This window comes from Papio anubis, chromosome 1 (assembly GCF_008728515.1).
Source record: "Papio anubis isolate 15944 chromosome 1, Panubis1.0, whole genome shotgun sequence".
NCBI lineage: Eukaryota > Metazoa > Chordata > Mammalia > Primates > Cercopithecidae > Papio > Papio anubis.
The window spans coordinates 65,586,888-65,603,330 of record NC_044976.1 but is presented as its reverse complement, the minus strand read 5'-3'; the positions used below and the strand labels follow the sequence as shown (position 1 = coordinate 65,603,330).

The 16,443-nt window shown below is 40.8% G+C and overlaps 1 protein-coding gene across 1 annotated transcript in view; it reads right to left on the bottom strand.

The window, feature by feature from the left end:
- IL23R (interleukin 23 receptor) overlaps window positions 1-16,443 on the bottom strand; it is an 85,149-nt gene that overhangs the window by 44,912 nt on the left and 23,794 nt on the right. The window contains exons 5-6 of the mRNA XM_009210427.3: window positions 10,968-11,128; window positions 4,133-4,278 (exon numbers count right to left, since the gene is read on the bottom strand). Of these exons, the coding sequence (XP_009208691.1) occupies window positions 4,133-4,278; window positions 10,968-11,128 (307 nt within the window). The remainder of the gene's footprint in view (window positions 1-4,132; window positions 4,279-10,967; window positions 11,129-16,443) is intronic.

Below are 16,443 nucleotides of genomic sequence, written 5' to 3'. Positions count from 1 at the left end.
GAGTCTGTGAGAGACACTTAGTTACTGATGGTATAAGTTCAAAAAAATCTGGCTTGACCTCTTTCAAACTCTATTTCCCTATTTATATAATCGAGCTAATACTACCTATCACGAAGGATTGTTATGAAGAGCAGATGAAATAACACATATTCTTTCTGCTCTATTTGCCACTTCTGACAAAGAGAAGATTTAGAAAAGTGAGCTCAAATGTACCTGTTACCAAGATGGCCTATGTAGCACCACCAGGGGGAGCAGAGAACAAGAATTTTCAACCAGAAAACAGTTGGCTTCTGAAAACTTATTCAGAGACATTGATAATACAGTTACTTTCTATTTTCTAAACATTTTTTCTAGTCTATTACCTACTCCTATTTACATGAAGTAAGAGTATTTGGTATCTTTTTTTTTTTTTTTTTTTGGAGACAGTCTCACTCTGTCACCCAGGCTGGAGTACAGTGGCTCCATCTTGGCTCGCTGCAACCTCCACCTCCCAGATTCAAGCGATTCTGCTGCCTCAGCCTCCTGAGTAGCTGGGATTACAGGAATGCACCACCACGCTCGGCTAAATTTTTTGTGTTTTCAGTAGAGATGGGGTTTTGCTATCATGGCCAGTCTGGTCTTCAATCCCTGAGCTCAGGTGATCTGCCTGCCTTGGCCTCCCAAAGCGCTGGAATTACAGGCATGAGCCACTGCACCCAGCCTAAGAAACTTGGTATTCTTTAATATCATTCTATGACTGTGATACTATACAAGGGCCCCAGGTGTCTTATTAGGATAAAACCCCATTAGTTCAGAATTTAAGACTTGAGAATTTTATTTGTGTTGTTTTGAAATGTATCTAAATTCTGCATATTGCAAAAGGAATTCAGCAGGATCTTCACTTGATTATGGACCAAATGATGCAGAACATGGATCCCATTTAAGTGGAATGCAAACTACCAGAAAGTTCACATTTATGATTTGAGTGAACACAGGTAAACAAGTTGACATAAGGAATTTATTTTTAATGAGTAATTTTTAGGGTATATCATAAAATTAGTATAGTTTTATCCCCATCTTCTTGATACTTTTAAGATATATTACTCTATAGCAAAACTGATATGCAGAATCAGTCTTAAACAGTAAAAGGATTTGGAATCATGCTTAGCACCAAAGAAAAATTAAGTTATGTTTCATGTATGTTTTAGTGTTAAATATACATAATTTTATTTAACTCTCTGAAAACTGGTAATTTCACAGCTGATACATAACTGTTAAGTAAGAAAAGCCAGGCTAGGTGCTGTGGCTCATGCCTGTAATCCTAGCACTTCGGGAGGCTGATGAGAAAGCTAGGGGGAGGATTATTTGAGGCTAGTTCAAGACCAGCCTGGGCAACATGGCAAGACCCTACAAAAAATAAAAATAAAAGTAAATTAGCCAGGCATAGTGGTGAGTGACTGTAATCCCAGCTACTTGGAAGGCTAAGGTGGCAGGAGCACTTGAGCCCAAGAGTTTGTGGCTGCAGTGAGCTACAATTGCACTACCGAACTTCAGCCTGGGTGATGAAGTGAGAGCCTATCTCTAAAAAAGAAACCTTAAAAAAGTATCTGAAGAAAAAAAAAAAAAAAAGCCCAGAAACTATTTCTTAATTATTTGGACTAAATGGCAGTTTGTTACACTTAAAAATAATAAAACGGCATTTCTTTTAAAATATATCAAAATTGAAACTTCTTCCTAAATCAGGCTAATGTTCCTCCACAGTAGAAATTACTGAGTTTTTATTACATTGTTCCCAGGTGCTGTTATCTGATATGACTTTATTAATGAACCTTGCAGCTATGCCTTTCTTAAGACACTAGATAATTTATCCTTGGCATTTAAGGATGGTTCGTTTATTTCTCTAGACATCCACTTTTTAAAACTCATCTTTACTCAGATTATCATCATCTTTAAGCTCACCTAAGACTCAGGCCTATACTGGTAATAAATATTACACTCCGAACTGTACACTTTTCACTTAAAAAGAAACATTCATAAATCTTAGTTCTCCTTTCTGAAGAATTTTTGTTTCCCTGGATGCCTGTCAAATTTCAGCACGGAATACTTAAATTTTTTATCCATGATCATTGATATAAATTTCACCCTAGGAGAAACTGAATTATAAATAGCTAATCAGATAGATTCCTCTTAGTTGAAGATTTGTCTATTTAGCAACTCATAAAAGGCAAGTGGATTGTTCCCATGGTCTTGGGCAGCTCCACCCCTGTGACTTTGCAGGGTACAATCTCCCTCCCAGCTGCTTTTATGGGCTGGCATTGAGTGTCTGCAGCTTTTCCAGGTGCATGGTTCAAGCTGTTGGTGGATCTACCATTCTGGAGTCTGGAGGATGGTGGCCCTCTTCTCACAGCTCTGCTAGGCAGTGTCCTACTAGGGACTCTGTGTGGAGGCTCAGATCCCACATTTCACTTCTGAACTGCCCTACCAGAGGTTCTCCATGAGGGCCCCATTCCTGTAGCAAACTTTTGTCTGAGCATCCAGGCGTTTCCATACATCTTCTGAAATCTAGGTGGAAGTTCCCAAACCTCAATTCTTGCCTTCTGTGCACCCACAGATTCAACACCATGTGGAAGCTGCCAAAGCTTGGGGGTTCCACATTCTGAAGCCACAGCCCAAGCTGGATGTTGGCCCCTTTCAGCCATGGTTGGAGCAGCTGGGACACAGGGCACCAAGTCCCTAAGCTGCACACAGCACAGTGACCCTGGGCCCAGCACATGAAACCACTTTTTCCTCCGGGGCCTCCAAGCCTGTGATGGGAGAGGCTGCTGTGAAGGTCTCTGATATGGTGTGGAGACATTTTCCCCGTGGTCTTGGGGATTAACATCAGGCTCCTTGCTACTTACGCAAACTTCTGCAGCTGGCTTGAATTTCTCCCCAGAAAATGGGTTTTTCTTCTCTATTGCATAGTCAGGCTGCAAATTTTCTGAACCTTTATGTTCTGTTTCACTTTTAAAACTGAATGCCTTTAACAGCATCCAAATCACCTCTTGAATGCTTTGCTGCTTAGAAATTTCTTTTACCAGATATCCTAAAATCATCTCTTTCGAGTTCAAAGTTCCACAAATCTCTAGGGCAGGGGAAAAATGCTGCCAGTCTCTTTGCTAAAACATAACAAGAGTCACCTTTCCTCTAGTTCCTAACAAGTTCCTCATCTCCATCTGAGACCACCTCAGCCTAGATTTTATTGTCTATATCGCTATCAGCATTTTGGGCAAAACCTTTCAATAAGTCTCTAGGAAGTTCCAAATTTCCCACATTTTCCTGTCTTCTTCTGAGCCCTCCAAACTGTTCCAGTCTCTGCCTATTACCCAGTTCCAAAGTTGCTTCCACATTTTCGGGTATCTTTTAAGCAATGCCCCACTCTACTGGTACCAGTATACTGTATTAATCCATTTTCATGCTAATGATAAAGACATACCCAAGACTGGGAAGAAAAAGAAGTTTAATTGGACTTACAGTTCCACATGGCTGAGAAGGCCTCAGAATCATGGTAGGAGGCAAAAGGCTTTTCTTACATAGTGGTGGCAAGAGAAAATGAGGCAGAAGCAAAGGCAGAAACCACTGATAAACCCATCGATCTTGTGAGACTTATTCACTATCACTAGAATAGCATGGGAAAGACTGGCCTCCATGATTCCATTACCTCCCCCTGGTCCCTCCCACAACACGTGGGAATTCTGGGAGATACAATTCAAGTTGAGATTTGGTGGGGCACAGCCAAATCACATCAGGTACTCATGGACATAAAGATGGCAACAATAGACATTGGGGACTACTAGAGTGCAGAGGAAGGTAGGAGGGCAAGGGTTGAAAAACTAATTATTGGTAACTATGCTCAGCATCTGGGTGACAGGAATCATACCCCAAACCTCAGTGTCATGCAATATATCCAGGAAACAAACCTGCACATGTGCCCCTGAATCTAAAATAAAAGTTGAAATTATTTTATAAAACAAAAACTAAAGTGGCTTCAATATCATGCAAACAATCAGATTAAAAACATGTAAAATAGACATAATAAGTCCACTGTAGTCACTGATGGTTGGCTTTTAAATCATTCATTCACATGCTAAAGAATAACGAAAGTTGAGCTTACATTCCAAGTTTGGTTTGTTGTAGCCTTGTATCTCATTTCACAGGAAACCTTTTCAATTGTTGTTTGACTGTCCCAATAAATTATGGTCTTGGGCACTGTAGCATTTCTAGTCTCAGCCCTGGAAATGATGGATGCAGAAGGTATCACTAGGGAAAAAAAAAAAAAAAAAAAGACCTGGCTGTTTAAAACTTGCCTAGAGAGAAACTGTCATCTTTTCATCAATATCTAGACATGTGAAAGCTCAAAGTAAAAAAATAAAATAAAATTCATGATCTAATGAACAATTAATGAACATTTTCTTATTCACTAATTTGTAATGTAGAAGAAAACTGCTGTTAAGGACAATTCTATTCAACCCATTCCCCATTTTAAACAACTGAACTCTAATAGTCCTGTCTTTCCCTGACCTTCCACTCCCTTATAATCCTAACTAATAAAATTCCAGAGCCTAGCCTTGTTAACAAAAGAGTACAAAAATGAGATAAAGGAGCTATCTCCTCTTCCCTGCATCTGTTGACGAAGAGACGATATGCACCCAAATTTAGTTCAGATGATCAGATTTGATAAGATGTTAAATTGAGCCAGGTGTGGTGATGTGTGCCTAAACTCCAACTGCTCAGGAGGCTGAGATGGGAGGATCACTTGAGCCCAGGAGTTCAAGGCTGCAGTGAGCCATGATGGTGCTACTGTACTCCACCCTGGACAACAGAATGAGAGCTTGTCTTAAAAAAAGAAAGAAAGAAAGGCTGGGCATGGTGGCTCATGTCTGTAATTCCAGTATTTTAGGAGGCCAAGGTGGGCAGATCACTTAAGGTCAGGAGTTTGGGACCCAGCCTGGCCATCACGGCAAAATGCTGTCTCTACTAAAATTAGAAAAAATTAGCCAGGCGTGATGGTATGTGCCAATCCCAGCTACTCAGGAGGCTGAGGCAGGAGGATCACGTGAACCCAGGAGGCAGAAGTTACAGTGAGCTGAGATCATGCCACTGCACTCCAGCCTGGGTGACAGAGCGAGACTCTGTCAAAAAAGAAGAAAAGAAAGAGAGAAAGAGAGAAACAGAAAGAGAGAGAGAGGGGGAGGGAGGGAAGGAGGAAGGAAGGAAGGAAGGAAGGAAGGAAGGAAGGAAGGAAGGAAGGAAGGAAGGAAGGGAGGGAGGGAGGAGGAGGGAGGGAGGGAGGGAGGAGGGAAAGAAAAAGAAAAAGAAGAAGGGGAAGGAAGGAAGGAAGGAAGGAAGGAAGGAAAGAAAAGAAAGAAAGAAAGAAAGAAAAGAAAGAAGAAAGAAAAGAAAGAAAGAAAGAAAGAAGAGAAAGAAAGAAAGAAAAGAAAGAAAGAAAAGAAAAGAAAGAAGAGAGAAAGAAAGAAAAGAAAAAAGGAAGAAAGAAAGAAGAAAGAAAAAAAGATGTTCAATTGAGATGTTTTACCACAATAATTTTCTCCTTCTCTTGTGTATTAGGGAAACATATGAATATTTATATCTATTGCTAACTTGTTTTGTTCTCCATTACAATAAATCTGCTCTTCCTTGAAACTTTGACTTGAAGAAAGCAGGTCTCATAAGACTCTAAGGTTTTATAAATTGTTGGCATGTTCTATAATAATAACCTTCAAAGCGGGAACTGAAATTCTGACTGATTATTTTATTAGTTGTTTTGTTAGAGTAGGAGGTATATAGTTGGAATCTCTATGTTTCTAAACTGTGTAAGTAGTTCTAAGTTTGTTCTGTCTGAACAGAATAGAATCATTAACACTTTCCATTTCTCCCTAAGGAACAATGAAAACCTATGACTTTGCTAGATGTATTATTTAACAAAGAACTCAAGGGCCTGTAGGCATGTTTTTAGAAACCACTATTACAGGTTAATATTCTCTATGAATTAGTTTATTTTCATTTATTCTAAGTTTATAAAGCTTTAAGAAAAGTATTGTTTTACTACAATGACTATTATACTATCATTATCTAAAATTATGTGCAAAGGTAGATGATTTACAGAGAAAAATAAAAATTAAGGATTTGCTGTCTAGTAGCACAGTCCTATAATAAAATTTTGGGGCTAAACCTGGTGTAGAAGTAACAGCAGCTTTAATTTAGTTAACAAGCTTACTGTACGCAACTTTTATCATCTGAATTCCATAGCTGATTTCCTTTTACTAGTGCAAGCTTCTTGTAATAAGAATCAGTATTCAGGCTGGATGCAGTGGCTCACGCCTGTAATCCCAACACTTTGGGGAGGCCGAGGTGGGCAGATCATTTGAGGTCAGGAGTTCAAGATCAGCCTGGCCAACATAGCGAAACCCTTGTCTCTATTAAAAATACAAAACTTAGCCAGGTGTGGTGGCAGACATCTGTAATCCCAGCTACTTGGGAGGCTGAAGCACAAGAATCACTTGAATCAAAGCAGCAGAGGTTGCAGTAAGCTGAGATCATGCCACCGCACTCCAGGCTGGGTGACAGAGCAAGACTGCCTAACTGCCACCCCGAAAAAAAAAAAAATCAGTGTTCAGAGATTCTAGAGTCAAGGGCGTGGATCCCTGGGGCTCTGAAATTGCTTAGGATTATGTAAGCACCCTCAAGGTCATAAATTTCCCACCTCCTCCTGTCACCCACCTCCACCTGTCTCCCGCCTCTGAGTTCGGCTTGGCCACTGTTACAGCAGCACAAGCATTCTAGGACTCTTTTGGCAAAAGAATTATTCTGAGGAGAAAGCAAAAATCTGTTTAGTCTTATAAGGAATGCAGATAGCACAGTAAGAATCATAGCCATAAAGCAGGGTAGTGCAATCCAGATTTAAGTCTTTAGGTTTGAATGAGTTCATATTTTTGCAAACTGGCATTTATTATATAATACATACTTGAATATTTAGTTTGTTACACAAGACTTAAATGTTGAATTTTTATTCTTACTAAGTAGGTTTCACATATTTCCACCAGATCTTACATTTTAAAAAAGTATCGGGAGGCCGAGGAGGGTGGATCACGAGGTCAGATCAAGACCATCCTGGCTAATATGGTGAAACCCCGCCTATACTAAAAAAATACAAAAAATTAGCCGGGCATAGTGGCGGGCGCCTGTAGCCCCAGCTAGGAGGCTAAGGCAGGAGAATGGCGTGAACCCGGGAGGCGGAGCTTGCAGTGAGCTGAGATCCGGCCACTGCACTCCAGCCTGGGCGACAGAGCGAGACTCCGTCTCAAAACAAAAACAAAAAAGTATCAATTTCATTATCGATGTCATATTTTAAAATTCTACTTGTATTGAAATAAAAGTGAGATTTTAGCCTTTTAGCATATTTCCAACACATTTATCCATATTTGTATAATGGGGAGAATTAATATTCAAAATGGCAGGTAGAAAGCACAACACTTTCTGTACTCGAATTTATTTCCCTACAAGAGAAGTTAAAAGCATTCCTCTCATATGCTTTTCTGCCAAGTGTTACTGTGCTACTAACTCTGCCCTGCCATTCAGCATAACTTCCCTAATGTAATGAAAGCCCAGCCCGTAGCTGCTATGTGGAAATTGTTCCCAGGACAGTCTTCTGTTCTCAGTGGCATAGAACAGTTCGTTTATCTAATATGAAATGTCTCATTCTTAAAGTGTTACCCATGAAGACGGCTCATCTGTTAATAATCTGGTGGTTTTGTTGGCTGGGGCCTCCTATACAATTAATCTGTATTTTTCAACCTGAGTTTCTGAGTACATTTCAGGATAATGAAAAGGCAAGGAAAGAAATAGAGACGAAAGGGGAGGAAGAGGTGGAGAAGGAGGAGGAGGTGGCGGAGGTGGAGCAAGAGGAGGAGGGAAAGAGAAAGAAGGAGAAGAAGGAAAAGGAACAACGACTACAAACTCCTAGTTCCCATTGTGAGAAGTCAGTCTGGAACTAGAGGCCAGATGAGATTTTTTTCCTCTATGGGAGGTGGGGTGGTGGTACACTATGGCAAGTCAGCATGTCTGGGATGAAATCTGGCTTTCCTCATTACTAGCTAAGTGACTTTGCACAAATTATTTTATCACTTTCTTCATCTGTAAAATGGGGACAGTAGTACTTATGCATGGCTGTTTCCAGAATGAAATGTGATGTTCATGAGAGGTGTCTGGAACACAGGAGGTACTAAATAAATGGATGCAATGATATTAAGATCATAAGATCGTAATGATAATAATAATAAAAGTATTATTATTATAATTCAGTTCCTAAAAATTGCACTGCTAAAATGATACTGGTCATGGTAGCCTTTAAACATCATTAATTCATTGAGGGGCATCTATTATAAGAAAAGGGTATATTACTGCATTCTACCTGCAAATGTAAATTTATAAAAATGTATGGAGCATAGTCAAGAGAACTGTAACTCCAAGGATATACAATAAAACGGAGTAATTGTCCATCATCATATTCAACAGAGTGTGTTTTCAAATCTAATATTCAGGCTGGGCATGGTGGCTCATGCCTGAAATCCCAGCATTTTGTGACGCCAAGGCAGGAGGATTACTTGAGCCAGAGTTCGAGACAAGCCTGGGCAACAAAATGAGACTCTGTCTCTAAAAGAGATTTAAAAAAATTAGCCAGCCACTGTGGCATGTGGCCTGTCATCCCAGCTACTTGAGAGGCTAAGGCAGGAGGATCCCCTGAACCCAGGCAAGGTTGCAGTGGGCTGTGATCGTGTCACTGCATTCCAGCCTGGATGACAGAGTGAGACCCCCTCTCTCTCTCTATAAAAAAAAATATATGTGTGTGTGTGTATATATATGCACATATATATGTGTGTATATATACATATATGTATATATATGTGCATATATATGTGTGTGTGTGTATATATATATTCAGAGCATAAGAACAGATTTTTACACCAATATCATTAGTTGAGATAGTTGAGGTTAGTTGAAAAGTAGAGCTCATTAGTTGCAATAGAAGACTTCAGTGATCCCAGAAGGGTACCCATAGTGAAGGCTTCATATTCCCTAGAACACTAATCAGCAGAAAAGTTGTCAGATACAGTGCAATGTGCTTTTATTTTTCTCATAAAGACTGAGGATCAGAGTCAAAAATATTGGAATTAAATGTTCCCTACCTCTGTGATCTCAAATTTTTTTAATGCCATCAAACCTGTTTTATAATATATAAATTATAATCTCATATAAAATAGGGTTGATATGAGGGTTAAATAATGTATGTGAAAAGCTGTTAGCTGGCTGGGCGCAGCGGCTCACGCCTGTAATCCTAGCACTTTGGGAGGCTGAGGTGGGTTGATTGCCTGAACTCAGGAGTCTGAGACCAGCCTGGCCAAAATAGCAAAACCCCATCTCTACTAAAAATACAAAAATCAGCCAGCCGTGGTGGCACACACCTGTAGTCCCAGTTACTAGGGAGGCTGAGGCATGAGAATTGCTTGAAGCCAGGAGGCAGAGGTTGCTGTGAGACGAGATCATGCAACTGCACTCCAGCCTGTGTGACAGAGTGAGACTCTGCCTCAAAAAAAAAAAAAAGTAGTTAGTACGTAAGAAAGTGCTCAATAAATGTTAGCTTATTGAAATAATCTTTAATTATAACAACAGGAATCATTGTTACTGGGATCTCCAAAGAGAAGATGATTCAGACTTGGTGTCATTTGGCTGAATTGTGGTTTTAGGACTTGGATGTAGTTGTAAAAGGCTCAAGGGTAATTACTTTTTGGAATTTATCTTAAGGAAACAATCAAAAACTATGCTAAAATAGCCACAAAGTTGTTCATGGCAATATAGTTTATATGGTTCAAAACTGAAAACAGTGTTAATCTCCAACAATAGGGATTAAACTGCTATATATTCAGACAACATTAAAAATAAAACTATAGATTAAATTAATAGAAATTGTTTATTACTAATATGTAAGTATAAAAAGGTAGGGTATAAAAATATCTGAAACAAAAACTATTAATGTTTGTTAAATCTGGCTGATGAACAGAGAGGTCTACATAATTCTCTGCAATTTTCTATGTATTTTGTAAAACTTTTCAAAATAAAAAACAAACAAACAAACAAACCTTACATAAGTCCCCAAGTAGTAGATAGAGTATGACTTTAGCATGCTGTACTTTAGACAACATAAGACTCAACAAACTTTATCATGATAATTGTGGGTTTTTCTTGTGTGTTTTTTGTTTTTGTTTTTGTTTTTTGCCTTCCCTAGTAGATGGTAAGTTATTTCAGGGCTGGTACCTTGTCTATCTTATTCACTCTAGCCTTTAGAACAATGCTTAGAAACAAGAAGTTTCCAATAAATATTTGTAAAAACACATACATCTTTTTTTTTTTTTTTTTTTTTTTTTAGATGGAGTTCTGCTCTGTCACCCAGGCTGGAATGCAGTGGCACAATCTTGGCTCACTGCAACCTCTGTCTCTCAGGTTCAAGAAATTCTCCTGCCTCAGCCTCCTGAGTAGCTGGGACTGCAGGTGCCTGCCACCATGCCCGGCTGTATTTTTTTCTTTTTCTTTTTTTTTTTTGTATTTTTAGTAGAGACAGGGTTTCACCATGTTGACCAGGCTGGTCTCGAACTCCTGACCTCAAGTGATCACCCACCTCGACCTCACAAAATGCTGGGATTACAGGCGTGAGCCACTGGGCCCGGCCACATACAGCAATTTAGAAATAAGACTGGAAGGATATACGACAAAATGGCAGCAGCACTCCTCATCTCTAAATTGTCTTGGGCAGATAGAATTATGGGTAATTTCTGTTTCCTTTATCATGCTCTGCAGGAACTTTAGGGGAACTTTTTTCAGATCTAGACCTCATTTGACTAGATCACCGCAAACTGGTTATTATTAAAGACATTACAGAATTTCTTATTCTTTACCTATATCGTCCAGGTGAATTTGCAGTTGTTTTGACTCTTCCATGCCTAGTGCATTTTCTGCTTGGACCCAAACCAAATACTTCTTGCCACCTTGTAATGAATCAGTGGAGATGTTAATATAGCTTGAGGTGAGATACTGTTGCTCTTCTTCTGTCTCTAAACTTAAACAAAAAAAGATAATCATAAATTGTATTTAGTTTGCATTAATTGGCTGAGCATGGTGGCTCACACCTGTAATCCTAGCACTTTGGGAGGCCAAGACAGGTGGATCACCTGAAGTCAGGAGTTCGAGACTACCCTGGCCAACATGATGAAACCCTGTCTCTGCTTAAAAAATACAAAAATTGGTGGCATGTGTCTGTAATCCCAGTTGCTTGGGAGGCTGAGGCAGGAGAATCACTGGAATCTGGGAGGTGGAGGCTACAGTGAGCCAAGGTCACGCCATTGCACTCCAGCCTGGGAGACAGAGTGAGACTCTGTCTCAAAAAAAAAAAAAAAAAAAAAAAAAAAAGGTTGAATTAATTATTCCAGAATTTTAAAATGTTACCTTTTTTTAAAAAAATTAAAATTTAATTTTCTAAACAATAGAGACAGGGTCTTGCTATATTGCTCAGGCTGGTCTCAAACTCCTGGGCTCAAGCAATCCATGCATCTTGGCCTTCCAAAGTGGTAGGATTACAGGCATGAGCCACTGTGCCTGGACAAAAATGCTACCTTTTTAAGCCTGCTTTCAAACATGCAACCCTTTACTGAAAAATATTTCAAAATTGATTTTATTTTCAGAATTTTAAAAAGTAAATTCAAATCTGACAAGGGCCACAGTATGACTTCAGTGGACCCTGAACACTTCTGCCTTCATGGACCCTTTCCTCCATTAAAAAAAAAAGAGTGTATATATATTATATAAATATATAAAATACACATAAATATACACACATATACATAGATGTATACATATGCATGCATATACATGAACGTAACAGTTATTTTTCTCTTCTGACTTTAAGTAAAATTAAACATTTTCATGGACTCCTAAAATTATCGTGGGCCCTAGCCACCGTGCCTACTGTGCGTATTAGTGAAGTCAGCACTGGACATAGTTTGGAATAGCCAGAATAGCTACCTTTGGAAAGGAGTACTGCATTTTGGTTCAGTGCAAGGACTGTGAAGTCAGACATTTCTATCAGGATATAGGGTGAGGATGGAGTGGTGGGGAAGAGTCAGGATGGGGTAAGAGATCATGATAGCGTAGGGGAAGGCCAACCTCCTGGACAGAGACAACCAGCATGTTCTGAAACAAATACATGAAACTACATGACATTTTTGAGAAGGTTCAACAAGTGCAATAGCCTGGATCCTGAAAATGCAAGAAGACACTTGTAGCAGAACAGGCCTGTCAGAAGACCTTCCGTGAGCTACTGATGGATCGGGACATGTCATGTAAGTGATAGAAAGAGAGTGCATATAGTGAGATTCACACCATTTTGAGGGTCTCTGGGGCTGTCTGGCACCTTTACAGAGGATTGATGGGAAATGAAAGTGGTGGTAGTAGAAAAACCAAAAGGCTATACAACAATCCGGAATTGGATTATTAGTCTGAAGTAGGCAGAAGCCAGTGGGGGTGGATATGAAGGATTTTGAGACAGGGTCTGGCTCTGTCACCCAGGCTGGCGTGCAGTGGGGCCATCATGGCTCACTGCAACCTTGACCTCCTGGGCTCAAGCGATCCTCCCACCCCAGCCTCCTGAGTAGCCAGGACCACAGGCACGTACTACTATGCCCAATTAAGTTTTGTATTTTGTAGAGATGGGGTTTTCCCATGATACCCATGCTAGTCTCTAACTCCTGATCTCAAGCAATCTGCCCGCCTTGGCCTCCCAAAGTGCTGGGATTACAGGCATAAGCCACCTCGCCCAGCCCATGAAGGATTTTGAGTGTAGAACTGACTGGACCTAATGACAGGTTTGATGAGGGGAAAGGGAGTCATGCACTGTGGAAGAGGATGGAAAAGATAAAGAAGAAAGATCTAGTTTAGAACAGGGGAATAGAGAGGGCTATTAAGTATCATTTCCAAGCATATTTATCTAAGTTTTTATAATTGAATGAGAATCTCCAAGAAGCCCAATATGGTAGAATTTCAAATGATATATGTTAATGCCAAAATTTCAAATTGTATTCATTCACTGTGGACAGAAACTTTGAGTCTCTGTTTTTAAATCTCCACCCCCAAATAATCACACGGTGTTTTTAGTGGACGAGAGTTGGAGGCAGCGGTGAAAGGAGTGCTGGAGAATGTTTCTTTGCTCCTCTGATTTCTGCAAAGAGATTTGATATTGTTTCCACCCTTATCCTCTCCAAATCTCATGTTGAAATGTAATCACCAGTGTTGGCGGTGAGGCCTGGGGGGCAGACCCTTCATGAATGGCTCGCTGCCCTCCTGGCAGTAATGACGGAGTTCTCGCTCTGAGTTCAGGCAGATCTGGTTATTTTAGAGAGTGTGGCACTTCCCCCCTCCCTCTGTCTTGTTCACCATCTTCCTGTACAGCCTGCAGAACCGTGAGCTGAAATAAAATTCTTTTCTTCATAAATTACCAAGCCTCAGGTATTTTTCTTCGCTTCCCTTCCCTTCCCTTCCCTTCCCTTCCCTTCCCTTCCCTTCTCTTTTCTCTTCCCTCCCTTCCTTCCTTCCTTCCTTCCTTCCTTCCTTCCTTCCTTCCTTCCTTCCTTCCTTCCTCTCTCTCTCTCTCTCTTCCTTCCTTCCTTCCTTCCTTCTTTCCTTCCTTCCTTCCTTGGTCACACTCTGTCACCCAGGCTGGAGTGCAATGGTGTGGCCACAGCTCAATGCAGCCTCAACCTCCCAGGCTCGGGAGATCCTCCCACCTCAGCCTCTTGAGTGGCTGGGACTACAGGCACGCACCACCACTCTCAGCTAATTTTTTGTAGAGACAGGGTTTTGCCACATTGCCCAGGCTGGTCTCGAGCTCTGAGCTCAAGTGATCCTCTTGCCTTGGCCTCCCAAAGTTCAGGGATTACAGGTGTGAGCCACCACACCTGATCTAGATATTTCTTTATAGCAAGTCAAGAATGGACTAACGCAGGAGTGTCCTCAAATCTCCTAACCTCTTGTCCCACTCCTCGTTCACTCATGCTTCTGCAGAGACAAATAGGCCCCCCTCAGACTCCAAAACACAACGTAATCTGTAATCAGATTCATTTGTGACATGGAAGTGTTTTCACTAGACTTTCCTCAGTTCCCATTTCTTGAGCCCTTTGAACTACCTACTCCATTATTTCATGTTCTTAAGTTTCTCAGATTTTCTGCCTCCTTGGTAACTGTATTCAACTTATTCCCATTTGGTCTTTAGTCCTTTTATTGTGATGTTTGCCTTTACTTTTCCTTGAAATGGCTCTTTTAAAATGGTGTCCTTTGCAAGGTGAAGTCCTCTGAATCCTCATTTAAGCATTTATCCCTCTTGATTGGTTATAATTCTTACTTCCCTTGCTACCCAAAGCCTGTTTTCTGGGTTAGAGGGCCTCCCTCTCGCACACCTGCTTAGTGACATGTGCCCCTCCAGTCTTCCATCTGGTTTTCTCTAAGTCCACTCACACTGAAGGTCAGTCCTGGCGCTTGCCTTTTCCGTGACCCCTTTTTTCTGGGCTCACTCTCTTCCCAGCTTCAACTGCGATTTCACATGTGTGTCTCCCACATACCCGTGCCCTCACTGGGAGCTTCATTTGGATGTCTGACTGGAAACAGAACTATAGAAAATTGACAACTAAATTATCTTTCCATGCAAATCAGCACTTCTTGCCAGTATCTTCATTGTTGTCAAAGGCATGCTATCCTCCTTTCTCAATCTCCCATTTTTAACAACTTTCTCTTCGTCACCTTCAAGAGCCAACCAATTACTAAAGAAGGTTAAGCATTTTTCCTGGCTAACACGGTGAAACCCCGTCTCTACTAAAAATTCTAAAAATTAGCCGAGGCCGAGGAGGTGGGGAAGCATGATCCCAAAGCTACTCGGGAGAGCTGAAGGCAGGAGAATGGCGGGAACCAGGGAGGTGGAGCTGCAGTGAGCTGAGATCCTGGCCACTGCACTCCAGCCTATGCGACCGGCGAGACTCGATCTCAAAAAAAAGGTTAAGCATTTTTTAAGCATTAAAATATTATTTTCTTACTTTATCTTTTTTCCCTGTTTTGATAGCTAAGGCAATGCTCTAGGTCTTTATTACCTGTGTGGTATATTACTTTCAGACTCCTAAGTTAATTGCATTACATCGTGAAACAACCCGATACAGATATACTACTTTAGAAGGAAAATAACCTTGAAATCTGAACAATGCTGGAAAGCCAAGTAGCCTACATTCTTGTTTTATTCTATTTTTTTAGAGATAGGGTCTCACTCTGTCACCCAGGTTTGAGTGCAGTGGCACAGTCATAGCTCACTGCAGCCTTGACTTCCTGGGCTCAAGTGATCCTCCCACCTCAGCCTCCTGAGTAGCTGGGATTGCAAGCATGTGCCACCAGGCCCAACTAATTTTTTATTTAAAATAATTTTTTTTTAAAGAGATGCAGCCTCGCTATGTTGCCCAGGCTGGTCTCGAACTCTTGGCCCCAAGGGATCCTCCCACATGAGGATTACACGCATGAGCCACTGTGCTCAGCCATATACATTCTTATTTTCATCAGATGGAAATACTTCACACATTTGCATGCCGTCCTTGATCAGGAGTCATGCCATCTTCTTTGTCCTGCTCCAATTATAGTGTCTGTGCCGTTGAGGCAGACTCTAACCTGATTTTTTAAATATAATACCATCAACAGTCCTCTCTCTCAGGGACAGCCTTGACTGGATTTGTGCAGACGATGGAGCTTAAAAATCACTGTACCTCCCTGCGGCTCCACCCAGTCCTGTTACTACCATATATCTTTTCAGCAGCTCCTAAATTTTTCCAGCCCCAAAATATCCTACCAGGATTAAACCTGCCAGCCACTTACATCTTTTGGAATCCAAGAAACACGCTTGCTGAGACACAGAAAAAAGGAACCAGCCTAATGCTATTAATACCAAGTAGTAAGCACATGTCTAAGTACTATAGAAATTCTATATTTTATATAATTTATATAAACTTATTGCTACGACCAGAACAAGACAACCTCCGCAAGTGGTCAAGGAATCTCTCTAAGGCTGATAGTCATTGGAGGACTGAGGAGCAACTCCTCCTGTTCAGCTCAGGTTTTTCAGTTCCAGTGTATTTTTTCTGTGTTGCCCCTTTCCTCATACCAGCGTGAGATCACTATGAACACCATGAGAGGACTAGAAGGATATGTCATGGCGACTAAAATCACAGGGGTTGGGTTTTAGAGACAGACCTACCTTCAAATCCCAGCTCTGCCCCTTGATAAGCTGTAAGACTTAGAGCAAGTTACTGAAGGTGTATACAGTTCAGGTTACTCATCCTCAGTATAGGAGTA